Raw genomic sequence first — 12,759 nt, 5'->3', positions numbered from 1 at the left:
AGAATTCCTCTGAGACAGAAACACATGTCTTCTCAAGCAAACTGCACCCTCAGGGGCCTTGCCGAAGGTGAACAGCAGGAGGGTCAGAAGGTGGCCAGCAGTGGAGAGTTCATACCTCAGGGAACCCTGAGCAGACCTTGCCAAGCTACAGTAAATTCAGGGAGATTGTAACTTCTGCTGAATTTTGGGCTTGGCAGCCCCAGAAATCAAGAAGGAAGGATGAAAGGAAAAAACTAATCCCATAAACCGGATTATATTATGGTATGTAACCCTCTAAGTGAGATGGTATACGAAGGAGGACCACTGTGAATAGAGAAGCTGCCAACTGTAAGGGCTTATTTAATGTCCATAGGTATCAAGCTTAGAGATCTTGGTTATTCTTCAGTAGTCACTGGATGTGTGTTTGAGAGTAAGGGCCTATGTTGTTTTTCTCTGCCTGTGTGTGTTTCTATGATAGGAAAGCCATGGACCTGTTAGAGTGGGTCCAGAGGAGAGCCACAAAAATGATCAGAGGGTTGGAACACCTCTCCTGTGAGGACAGGCTGAGAGAGTTGGGGTTGGAGAAGAGAAGGCTCCAGGGAGACCTTGTTGCGGCCTTTCAGTGCTTACAGGGGGCTTGTAAGAAAGAAGGGGACAAACTTTTTAGCAGGGCCTGTTGCAATAGGACAAGGGATAATGGTTTTAAACTAAAAGAGAGTAGATTTAGACTAGATATAAGGAAGAAATTTTTCATGTTGCAGGTGGTGAGGCACTGGCACAGGTTGCCCAGAGAGGTGGTTGATACCCCATCCCTGGAAACATTCAAGATCAGGTTGGTCAGGGCTCTGAGCAACCTGATGTAGTTAAAGATATCCCTGCTCACGGCAGGGGGGTTGGACTAGATGACCTTTAAAGGTCCCTTCCAACCCAAAGTATTGTATGGTTTGCAAGAACTTCTTGTATGCTTGGCAAGAACTTTTCTTGCAAGTGGACGTGGTCCCAGCCACGTCCGTTCCAGGCAGGATCACTAGCCAATGTTGTACTTTGGCTGTTGGGAAACCTACGGAGCCAAGTGCGTTACCAGCTCTCCCTCTTGCTGGGAGCCTTTGAACTTGTTTCAGTTAATTTCCATCAGTGAGGCATCATCTCACCTCCAGGGGCTGCACCCATAGGCAAGGACAGTCTTCGTCCTGGCTGTAGCGATGCTTGGGTGCAGGATAAGGACCCTCTAGGTGGGTAATGAAGAGAAAATGGCCACTGGTGTCTTCCGTGGGAGAGGAGCCCGCACTTCCCCTGGCTCGTTCAACCCATCCGTCGTGCTGAAACCCAGCGGCCAGTGCCGGGGCTGCGCGGCGGGGCCCGGGGGCGGGCGGCGGCCCCCGGCAGGGCTGGGCTGCGGGGCGGGGAGCCGCGGGCGAGGCGGGGCGGCGCGGCGCGGCACGGCGGCTCCACCGTGTGCGTGTAGATGAGATCCCCCGGAGCACGTCACTCCGCACCGGCGCTCTGCGTTTGGGGCGGCGGAGAGCGAGGGCGGGCGAGCGGGAGCCGCCGGAGGAGGAGAAGAGGCGGCTCCGCGGCCAGCAGCGGCTGGGCTCCGCGCCCCGCGCTCCCTGCGCGGCTCCCCCCGCTCCATGCCGCCCAGCCCGCCGCGGCGCGGCCCCCGCGGGGCGAAGGCGGGCGCCGGGCGGGGAGCGGCGCGGCGGTGCTGAAGGACAGCTCCGCTCCGCGCCCCTCCGCGCCCCGGGCGCGTCCCCCTCGCCGGGTGGCCGCCAGGCCGCCGGCCGCCGCGCCTTGATGTGCCCCCCGCCACCGCGCCGGCGGCTCCCATGGCGGTGGCACGGAAAATCAAAACTTTGTTGACGGTGAACATCTTGGTCTTCGTGGGCATCATCCTCTTCTCCGTCTACTGCAGGATCCAGGACCGCTCCCAGGAGCTGGTGCAGATCGTCCGGAGCGCGGACCGCCGGGCCAGGAGCCGCGGCGCCAAGGTGGGCAGCCTGGCCGACAGGGAGTCCATCCTGCAGCGCCTGGACCACCTGGAGGAAGTGGTCTACAATCAGCTAAATGGTACGGAGGGCTGGGAGGGGACGCAGCACCGGTCCCCTGGTGCCCTGTGTCCTGGGAGGGTGCTGCAGACTGGGGAAGAGCACCCGAAGTGCCTGGCCGCTGGGGAGGGAAGTCCGGGCACAATATGCACTGACCCCACTGCTGAAGTGCTGAAAACAAAGGGAAGGAGGTGGCTTGCAGGGTTTTGGTGGAGGGATTTGTTCAGCCCCTTCCCTACCAACTCTCGGTCCAAAGTCAAGACTTTCTCAATGCATGCAAAGTTAAGGAGGCTGCAGAGTTCATGAGTTTAAGGATTGGTGGACATCCCTATGAACTGTACCAGGTTTTACAGTTTGCCTGGATATATTAACTCTGTATGGGTAGCTGTTTGGATAGCAAATACACTGTTAGATTATAGCTGGAAGTCATACACTTGGTCTCGTAACTACGTAAAAAACATTCTACTGAGTTCTTATGTTGTGTACTTTTAAGGGTCTATTTAAACATAGCACCCATATGTTTCCTTAATGACTTTGCCATTTAAATTTGATATTATCTTTGGTGAGGAGGGGAAGCATCCACTACTTCTTTCTGTGACACTCCGTTCTAGTTCACCAGCCTTGAAAAATCTTGGTAGGTAAGCAAAGAACCCTTCCATGGTAGTTACAACAGGCTAAGCCCTAAAAGTTGTTATAGGACAACTAACATTTCACATAGAAACTAATTCTTCAAAACAAGTGCATTTGTATTTGCATAAATTTGTAAAGTTCTAAATGTGGAACATCAAAGAAATAAGTGTGTGATTAAATACATCAGTGCTTTGGACAAGAAGCAGCTGAAGGAGTGAACTTTTACATGAAATTATAATATAAATGTAACATTTAGTGTCTAGCACCAAATAAACCTTCCAGTGTAAATATGTTTGAGTATACCAAATGTGCTTCTAGGCTGCTTGTGAAAATCTTACTCATAACATTGATTTAACAAAGGCTGCCGTAGTCTCAAAATGCAGACAAATAGGAGGTTTAGGATAAAGTATATATCCTATTACTACTTTCCGAATGACTGTATAAATCTAAGTAGGTTAGACTGTTATGGTAATACACAGTCTATGCCAGCAAGTGTTATAGAACAGGCATCCCCTTACGCTCTCATCTGTATAAATGGGGAAGAGAGAAGGGGAATGTGGAGTGTGGGTGTTAGTCACAAAAATACACGTTCATGAATTACAAGGAAAGTGTCAACAGCTGTGTTTCCTAACCATATTTTTGGAGAAGCTTTGAAGAATGTAGGATTTAAGAGGGAAATCCTCCTCTCAAATTTAACAAAGCCACAGAGTTCCCAAAATAAATTCGATCAGCCCCCGAGCTATATCCATCGCAGCTCAACTGAATGTGTCTTTTGGCCCGAATGGATTTGTTCTTGGTGTTGTTCATGGGTGAGACTGTGTAGGATTTACCTGCTCTGGGTTCCTCCCAGCATAGCATCCCCTGGAGAATCAGCAGGAGTCCTTGGTGTACTGGGCAGGCACCACGGCGTGTAAGGACTGTGGCTTCACAGTAAACAGGAAGTTCTCTGTAAAGTAATCCTCTGTTTCGGAGACTTTTTTCTTCATCTTCTTTGATTTGGTTCACTGGATACGGAACTTCACAGTGAAATTACTTGAACTTATATGTTATGTTGCTTCTTCAGGTCACAATAAACACTATAGGCAGTTTCTTCTTGAAAGTTCTTACACAGGAAAATAACAGAAAGTTTTTCAAGCTGAGCTATTCAAATTTCTTATTCGTTTCCCTTCAATTTCTCTCTGATCCAGTTGGTTTTTTTATTACAGAGTGGTACATCAACACAGATTAATGAGTCCGTCATCATTGTGAAAAGATACTTTGTCACTTTCTACTTTTTTTTTCTTTCTTTTTTTTCCCCATCCTGTGGCAACAAAACTGAAAAGTCCTAAAAATTAGGAGGTGTTCCACTGACATCATCAGAGTTGCATCGCTGTAAGTGAAATCAGGATCAAGCATCTGTGTTTGGGTTTAGCTCACTGGTATTCCGGTTTTAATATCATGACTCATTACTTATGCCATTAATGGGCATAACGCTGCTCTGGCAGCATTGAGATTCAAGGGAGCCTGTCCGTGACAGTGCTCTACCGTGTCTCACGGAAAGACTGGTATAACAGAAGCATCCCGTCTGCTCTGGAGCTGTGCAGTTTCATCCTAATGCAGCGCGAGGTTTCTCAGACGTTGTCCTGTATACTGCTTTATCACAAGGTTAGAGAGCCATCTGAGGCCTTCTTGGATGGTACTTTTAATGAGGTGGGTCAAGGTCACTTTTATAGGGAGAGACAGACGTGGGTAGACAGATTTTATTCGGAAGGCATATGAATTCCTTGCATACCCAGAACTCCTGCAAGCACCAGGAGTTTGAGTCCAGCTCAATATTACTGTTACAGTGGGTCTGTCCAGATCACTATTTAAAATTTCTGCTCTTGGTTCTTTCTATTTTGAGATCAGCAAATTTAGAGCCACCTATTAAGTGTCTTATATTTTTGGTAATAAAGTCTCAGTTTTCTTTTATTTCATTTTTCTCTTCTATTTGGATTAGTCCCTAACTGGCAAGACCTTACCTGGGTTTGCTGGGGACTCTACTGAAGATCCAGTGCAGTAGAAAGGCACTTCAGTGAGAGACCAGCCCTGCAGCTGCAGCCATACAGAATTTTGTTTCTGTCCCACTTATTTGTTTTCATGTAATCAAAGAAAAGTTATTTGAAAGCGTACATTCTGCAAAGAAAAATAAACACAAGCAGTAATGTTGCAAGTGTATCAAGAGGCAACCTAAAACGGATCACTAGAGAACTCATTAACTTTTCAGTGTGAATAAAAACTGTGCATTCAGTGCCTGTGGAGGTGTGTGTAGGACGCAGAGGACCATGCATGAAAGTCAGTAGAAATCTGGTCCTTGCAATTATCTTTGGCAGAACAAGAATTTTTAGAATAGAATGAATGAGAATTGCCATGATTCCCTGCAGAGTCATGCACACACACACCCAAACAATAGTTTTCAGTTGGCTCGTGCTTTGGTTTTCTATCAACTTAGAAAAATAGTATTTTTGAAAGCTTTCTTTACGCTCAGCTGCTGCTGGTTTTGGTGGAAGTAAACGGATGGAGCGGCAAAAGGAAAGCAAAGCAATGAAACTTGTCTGTGGAATTTCCTTAGTGAAATTTTATATTACCTCTTAATATTTGACTTTGGGTATAACATTTATTTTGAAAAACTGAGTTATTCTAGATCTAGTTCATCAATCTCTATATTTTTTTTCATGTTTACTATGGTATTTCTATTGTTGAATATGATTTATTGTCAGCCAACAGAGAACTAATGCCAGATAGACTTAGTAGCAATTCCTGAAATGGCATAGTGATAATAACTTGGTATTTTCTTCTTTTGCCTTGATTTTTTGTGAAGGGGAAAAAATAAAAAAGAATTAATTGACTGAATTTTTCTCCTAATCAGTTTTGCATCTGAGTCTGTTGCTAATGATTTACCATAGAGGATAAAGAATTTTTGATGCCCCGAATAGAGCATAACCTTTCATGCCAAAAGCAATTGAAGGGTCAGACTACAATTTCACTGTAATTGCCTTTTTCCCTTTTCACTGTCTCTTTCAGTAATACACAACAATCAATACAGCATGTAATTAGATTTCATTCAATCTGCAAAGATTAGGAGAGTTTTCATCTTCTCATTATGTATGCTCACAACATGTCTTCCTATCCATGTCTTCTACATTAGACCTCTTTGACCTGTTCTGTTGCAGACGTGGAGGGATAAGTTTGGAGTATTCCCTTGAATTTGGCAGATTATCATTCTTTACACATCATAATTTGATTTTGCTGTCTTCGGGAAGATTAAATACAAGAGCAATTTCCAGTATGATAAATGGGTTTTATATTGCATACGCATTTCATAGAGGAGGCTGGGGAAAAAAGTGGACAATTCACGTAATTGCAGCACACAGGCTTGAGATGATGGAAATAGCAGGTCCTAGGTGCAGAGGACTGATTCATGCAGACTGTGACTCCTGATTTTTAGAGTGTGCTGGAAGCAAAGTGATTGCATTTAAAATTCAGCCTGGCAATCTGCATACTTAAAAGGTACAGTAGTATTTTTAAAAGGACAGTTTATTCTTCATAGGCTTGGAACTGGTTGAAAATGGTTCCAAATTTCCATAAGGGCTGGGAACAGGCTGCGAATGAATCACGCGAATGTCCACATCAGATTTGTCAAAAATAAGCTTTTACAGCTGGCAACTTTCAGTTGAAGAGTAATTCCTTTGCAGAGAAGAGAGGTAAAGCCCCATGTGCGTGGGGGAAGATGAAGTGTGACTGCCAGCCTTACATTAATGTAACTGTGCCTTCTCGTACCTGCATACAGATTCTTACGTTATAACTATTTCTATTTAATTTGATTGTGGTCTGATGCTAACATGCATCATAGCACATAATTGTCTCTAAAAGTATCAACTTATTTGTGGGGCCTGCTCTCGGCCATGTGCTTTCCTTGTACTGGTGAGAAGCTTCTTCATGTGGTCTTATTTTGAGGATTTTTTAAAGAAATGCAGGGTTGGGCCTAGTGAAGGCAGGAGTGGAAAATACCAACTATGTTTCCTTTTTCTTTTATTTTTAAGTTAGGCTGCATTTATCTGTTTACCACGCAACATATAATAAGCGTTGTCAATTGTTCTGGATCAGTTACTCAAGCTTAGGTGAGTGAACATTGTTACAGGCCTGACCTTCTGTATTGCAGCGTGATGGTCAAGCCCAAAAGACTGATTCCCACTTCACGTTGGCTTTAGCTATGTTAGTCCTGATTTATGGAGCTAAGGAAACTCATAATCAACGATTTCAGGAAGGCCAAGCTTTATTCCCCCAAACAGGGGAAGAAAACATCATGAGTCGATGTTTGGATAACCCCTATGAAAATATAACATAATATTCAAAATAGTATTACTCTATTTAAATACTTTAGGAAGAAAAGGTCTAAAAGTTTGGTAGAAAAAAGAGGGTAAATCTCTTTTGTAAAATGGGCAAAATTGCATTCAACTCTTCAAAATATTGGCAAATACAAAAAATATATCTCCATTCCAGCAGCACATCAGTGATTTCAAAGTCTCTCCCTCTACTCTGTGTTTCATATACTGGTAACTAGTTTGTTTTGTAATGTTTCTACTTTTTGCATTTGTAGCTGGGAAGAAAGCTTATTTTGACAGAAAAATCATGTGGTAATTTTATCATTGACTCATTTTTTTTGTGTAGAACTTGAATCATTTGTACTATATAGGATTAAAAGCAATGTTTACAGAGGTGGAAAGAAAATCGTTGACTGATGTTGGTTTTGTTGCCTTTTTAGGAGGTATTCCAGTTCAGTTTCTTTCCAGTTCAGTTTCTTTCCATTTCTTTGTAGATGTGGCTGGAGTTGGAAAAGCAAATATGGGTCTGTCATCTTTCTAGTGAAGAGCTACAGCGTGGTTGTTGCACATCTATGACGATCATACAGGTTTAGAGGATTAGAAAACTTGGCTTTAACTTAATACTCTTGATAGGGGGAGGTAGGGTTGTTTTGTGAGTTTAGGGTGGTTTGGTTTGTTTATTTGACTATTTAAGTAAATGCAGGCAGGTAGTAGTTAAACCAAGAGCATCATTTAAGAATGCAGTTCCAGCCACTGAATGCATGGCTGTTCTCCAAGGAAATAATAAGATTTATGAAAGGAAGGAAAAGAAATGAGTCATGTTTAACAAATCTTCCTTTTATTAATGCCCCTCTCTAACCTTACTAATGGGTACTCAGTCTCTCTTTCTCAATATACGTGGCATACTTTTTTATTATTGTTATTATTTGTGGGGTTTCACTTGGTAGTTATTTCCATCTATTATTTTAAACTAACAAACTGAAAGGGGAAAAGAAAAGAAAAAGAGCCTGTGATGTTCTGGATAACAGGAAGGAAGAAAGCCAATGACAGCAGGGCAGCTTCCGACCTTCTCGTAGTCCTATTGATCAAAACTGTCCTCTGAAATAAGAGAACTTTGGCTTCTGAGAATGAAAACCAGATAGAGATCCTCCTACTGACCCAAAGTCATCTTTTCCTGAGAGCACAGAGCTAAAGCAGCCAGGTGCTAATTGGATGTATATATGACTTGTGTTTGCTTTTCCTAAAACTCATAGCTATTGTGCCATGGAAATGGCTGTGAATATGTGAAATCCTTGTAGGCAGAGGTAAAACCCATTTCTCAGGCTGCACAGCAGATGGAAACAGATTAAAAATTGTCTTTCTGCCCTATAGTTTTTATCCTTTCAGGTGTTCTGGAGTATCCAGGTTTCCCAGATAGTTGCACTGTAGCTTGTCTTCAAAACTGACACTTGCTGGTTACTCAGCAAGTCCTGTAGGCCGTAAGAAGAGCATAAAAATTACTGGTAGCAAGGCTCCATCCTGAGACAAGATTTCCTTGACTTATGGAACAGAAGGGGAGTAATCACGGAGCAGCATGATGCAACTTGGTCTCAGGTCCTCTTGTTTAGCTGGGGTTACTTTGAGTTTAAAGGCATGGTGGTACTGCTGGGGAAGAAGGTGACAATCTTTGTTCTGTGCTTTATTTCTCACTCAGTCTAATCTGCTAGGCTTTTGAGTTCTTAATTGCAGACTCTCCAGTACGCTGGAGAGTACAGAATTTCACCTGGTGATGACTTCAAAGCTTGGTAGGCTTCCTCTTTTCAATGTTGGCTTACCTCTAATTTCTGTCCTGTCTTCTTTCGTTGCCCACAGTATCTGCACTGGTAGCGTACAAGATTGTGACGTGGAAAATCTGTAAGACTTCTCCGGCCTTGTTTTTTTTAACTCTGAAGCAATAGGAAAGGGCCTTCATTTGCATCAACAAGAGATCCTCTAAAACAGAGAGAATTGAGGATGGGATTACTATTTGTGGCAAAACGGCCCTTTCTTCAAACTGAGTTTCACCAGCTGGCTTGGTGAAGTGATGTCACGCCTGTGATCTGGTGTAGGTCTAAATGGAGTGAGCTGTGTGTGTATATGCAAGTCTGTAGATGTCCAGGGAAGTGTTATTTTGGGGCTGAGTGCTGCTTTCTTATCCCTCTGTTTGACATTCTCCTCCCAGGGTGAGGGAAGTGGGCTTGCACTTCTCTGGGTCTTTGTACTCGCTTTTTATTTCACGTGGTTTAGCTAACTTGGACTCATTCCTATGCATGGAAAGACAGTGCAGCACTACTTTCTGTGGGAAATCCAGTAGAACATCCAGAGGAGCTCTCACACCAGTTTCCTACCCCTATTACTGCATTTGTCTGGCCATTTCATTTTTGAATAATTGTGAGTGCTCATTTGATTATGTCTCTTATGTCATCTTGCTGAAACGTGAGCTCAGAGGACTTGCTTCGATGTCTCTAGACAAGTTTTTTGGTCTTGTAGCAAGAGAAAGAAATGGATGTCCTCAGGATAAAGTAACCCTCTTGCTATTCGCCATCAGATTAAACTACTCTGTGTGCATTCTGCCCAGCCTTGCAAAGCTGTCTGGTGAAGCAGGTGTGGCTGCCTGCCTCTCCCTGTACTTCACTTGGGTGACTTGTTCTGAGGGCTCTCGCAAGCCAAGGATGAGCCTGGGGCCGTGAGTTGTTTTGTATTCTCAGTGAGGGGAGTCCTTAGTGAAGCAATACAGTAGAAAAGGGCCAGTTCTGGGAATATCTGACAAATGACAAAAGGCCTAATACAGGTTTTGGTGGCTTTTTTCAAGTATGTCCTTCATTTACTGGGTTTGGAGGAGACTCCGAGGGCAGCTGCAGGGTAGATAGCTGAGGACACAATAGACTGATTCTGCTTTGTCATCATGAGCAGTGTGGATGCATAGTTTTCTCAGGTGCTGAAGAGTCGTCTAAGTAAATGAGCAAAACAGTTTTAGAAAAGGTGGGAATATAGGTTTCTGAATATTTTAAGCATTGCACCGCCTCCCATGGAGCCATTCTTTAGAAGCCCTTTCACTTGCCACCACAGTCTGATTTATACATTTAATACTTGAGCTGTAATTTGCATGTCATCTTGGGAGAATGGGCAATGATTGAGAAAACTAAACCAAGGAAAAGGTTTTCGAAACAGCTTGTCTAAGCACTGCTACTTAAAAATGGCTCTGTCAGGCAGAGGTATTTGGTGTCAGAAAGCTACAGGAGAGGGTTACTGTCCTGGTTTGAGTGACACGGGACTAATTTTGCTTTCTGTAATTTTACTTTTTGGTAAAGTCTCTTCTAATGCTTGGGAAAACTGTACTTTTGGAAGACTCTAGTGTCTGAATTTGTGAAAATATTTACTTTATAGCCAGCTATGGGATGTGGCTTTCAAGGTCTCAGTATTTTCGAGCTCGCCAGGTGTGGGGATGAGGAGGAGCGAGACCCGGGCACTTGACCCAGGCTGCCAACGGGATTTATTTCATGCCATGAACGTCACATTCAATATAAATTAGAAAGTTTGCTGAGGAGTTTTCTATGATGGCTACGATCCTGAGGACTTCTTGACCCTGTGCTGGAGCCCTGAGCCTTTCCCTTCCTCCCAAAGCCACAGCGCTCGCAGTGTCTGACGTTTGCTGCCCACTGCTGGGAGTGCCCGGCTTCCTATGATAGAATTGCCTGAGTATAATCCTTGTATATTCTGTATTGGGATCAGGATCAATACTGGTTCTTTAGTATTATTGATGTTAATCATTTAGTATTATTCTATTAAATCTGTTTATATTTCAATCCTCGGGTTTCCTTGTTTCTCCTCGATTCCCCTTCCCGGGTGGGGAGTGGTCATCGGGTGATAGAATAATTGTCTAAATGACAATAAATTGTTGTGTGTTCCTCAAACCGTAACAGTTACCTATTTCACAGCATCATTTAGAAATCACATCTAAATAACCCAAACTCAGTGGATGAAATATGCCTAAAATATAAAGGAACATGTTGGGGCTCTGGATTCTGTAGTGCATTTGCTTCAATCTTAACCTCCTGGGCTAAATGTTAGAGCAAATGCCTAAGAGGCTGCTGCAATGCCAGTATCTCCCTGGGGTTGAATAGCCACTGTAAAATGGTGTAGCACTGGCAAAAACCATGCCCGATGCCTCCTTCCTCTCTGCAAGGCTAAGACAAGTCTGTAGAAAGAAGCTGCTAATGTAAAGGCCTTTGTTAGCTGTGTGCCACTGGACTCTGCTCCAGGATGACAATTCCATGGCCGTATGAACCACTGTTTTCCCCTCTTCAGGCAATTAGCTGTGGCAGGAAGGAGTGGAGAAAATCTGAGCCTGTGTAGGCAAAAGGCAGCCATGGAACTCAATTATCTACCTTGTACTTACATTTCAGAGCTCCTTATACAGGCAATCCACTTGCTTTTACTGGAGTACTCATGAGAATAAGTGCTCGCTAGTGTAAGGGTCTTACCTACTTTATAAGGCATGATTCAAACCAGGTTTGCTAGAGTTGCATTTGAATCGCCGCTTGGTACAAGCAGCATGAAAGATCTCCCAACTAGGCTTTAATGTCTGATAAACTGATCAGGGAAGAAAATGGATCCTGCCAGTTCTCTCTCTTCTGTGAAGTTCTTTAAATATTCAGATACCATGAAACGCAAGTACCTACCTACAGAGGTTCACGTAGGCTGTGACTATACAGAGATAGCTGTGAGGGGTATCCTCTGTCATAGACTTCATAGACTCAGGAAGCACAGAGCTGGTCGCTGTGGGATTACCAGTGTGGTACTAGTTTTTGTTCCTGAGGAGAACTGATAAAAACCACGTCTGTGATACAGTCAGCAGTGGTGTTTAGTTGGGAATCTAAGTCAGGTACAAATTTGACATTGCTTTCTACGCAGACCGCAGCTCCTGCCAAGCCCTGCTCTGCTGTCAGCAGTGTACTGTGTGGCCAGTGACAGATATGCTGGGCGGATGGGGTAACTTGCTCAAATAGGTTTTTATGCCTGCAGCAATGATCCAAATTTTCCTCAGCTCACCTATGCACTTAGTTCTGTTGAAGTCAGTTGCCTAAATTCATCTGTGCTGTTGATCCAGAAGGATCAGCACAGCCAGTAGTTACCAGCACAGCAACTCCAGCAGTAAATTTGGCCAAATGAAGGTACTTGTGCCACAGGATGAACGGTGTATTTGCTAGTTATGATGTGTATGTAGTAGAAAGGATGAATTCATGCTGTGTCCTTGTACTATTTTAGTATGGTTGGGAACAGGATCCTTCCTTGTTGAAGGTTTTGTAGTGATTCCCCTCTCTGGTATAGATCTGGTGAGCTTTGTGTTTCTGCCTCTGACCCCCACTACTGGGGTCTTTGATTGCTTCTGTGTTTGCGCTGTTTGACTCCAGTTTGCATTTTGCAAAAAGAAGTACACAGACCAGGAGGTCGGATTAGCAGCCTTGTTGTGGCTGCCTTGCTCGTGGTATCTGAGCAAACTTTGTTCAGAGATTGATTTATCTGTTTCCACAACACTGCACAGTACTATCTACCTACCACGGAGCAAAACTGAATCCTCTTCTCACACCCTGTGTGTTACATATGCTGCTGGGCACGACCCCCCATGCCTCAGGTACTGCCTGTGCTCCATGGACGTAGCTCCCCCATCCCTCGGCCAGTGCCTGCAGGGTAGAAGCCCTTCACTTTTGACCTTTGAGATCTGCTTCTGCCTGTGATAATTT

The 12,759-nt window shown here is 44.1% G+C and overlaps 1 protein-coding gene across 1 annotated transcript in view; it reads left to right on the top strand.

Moving 5' to 3' along the window:
• The first annotated feature begins 1,447 nt into the window (after window positions 1–1,447).
• GALNT9 (polypeptide N-acetylgalactosaminyltransferase 9) overlaps window positions 1,448–12,759 on the top strand; it is a 161,217-nt gene continuing 149,905 nt past the window's right edge. The window contains exon 1 of the mRNA XM_063351229.1: window positions 1,448–2,046. Coding sequence (XP_063207299.1) covers window positions 1,806–2,046 — 241 coding nt within the window. The 5' untranslated portion in view covers window positions 1,448–1,805. The remainder of the gene's footprint in view (window positions 2,047–12,759) is intronic.

The sequence above is a fragment of the Chroicocephalus ridibundus genome, chromosome 13 (assembly GCF_963924245.1).
Source record: "Chroicocephalus ridibundus chromosome 13, bChrRid1.1, whole genome shotgun sequence".
Lineage (NCBI taxonomy): Eukaryota > Metazoa > Chordata > Aves > Charadriiformes > Laridae > Chroicocephalus > Chroicocephalus ridibundus.
Note: the sequence above shows the minus strand (reverse complement) of the source record. Positions and strands in the feature narration are given on the sequence as shown.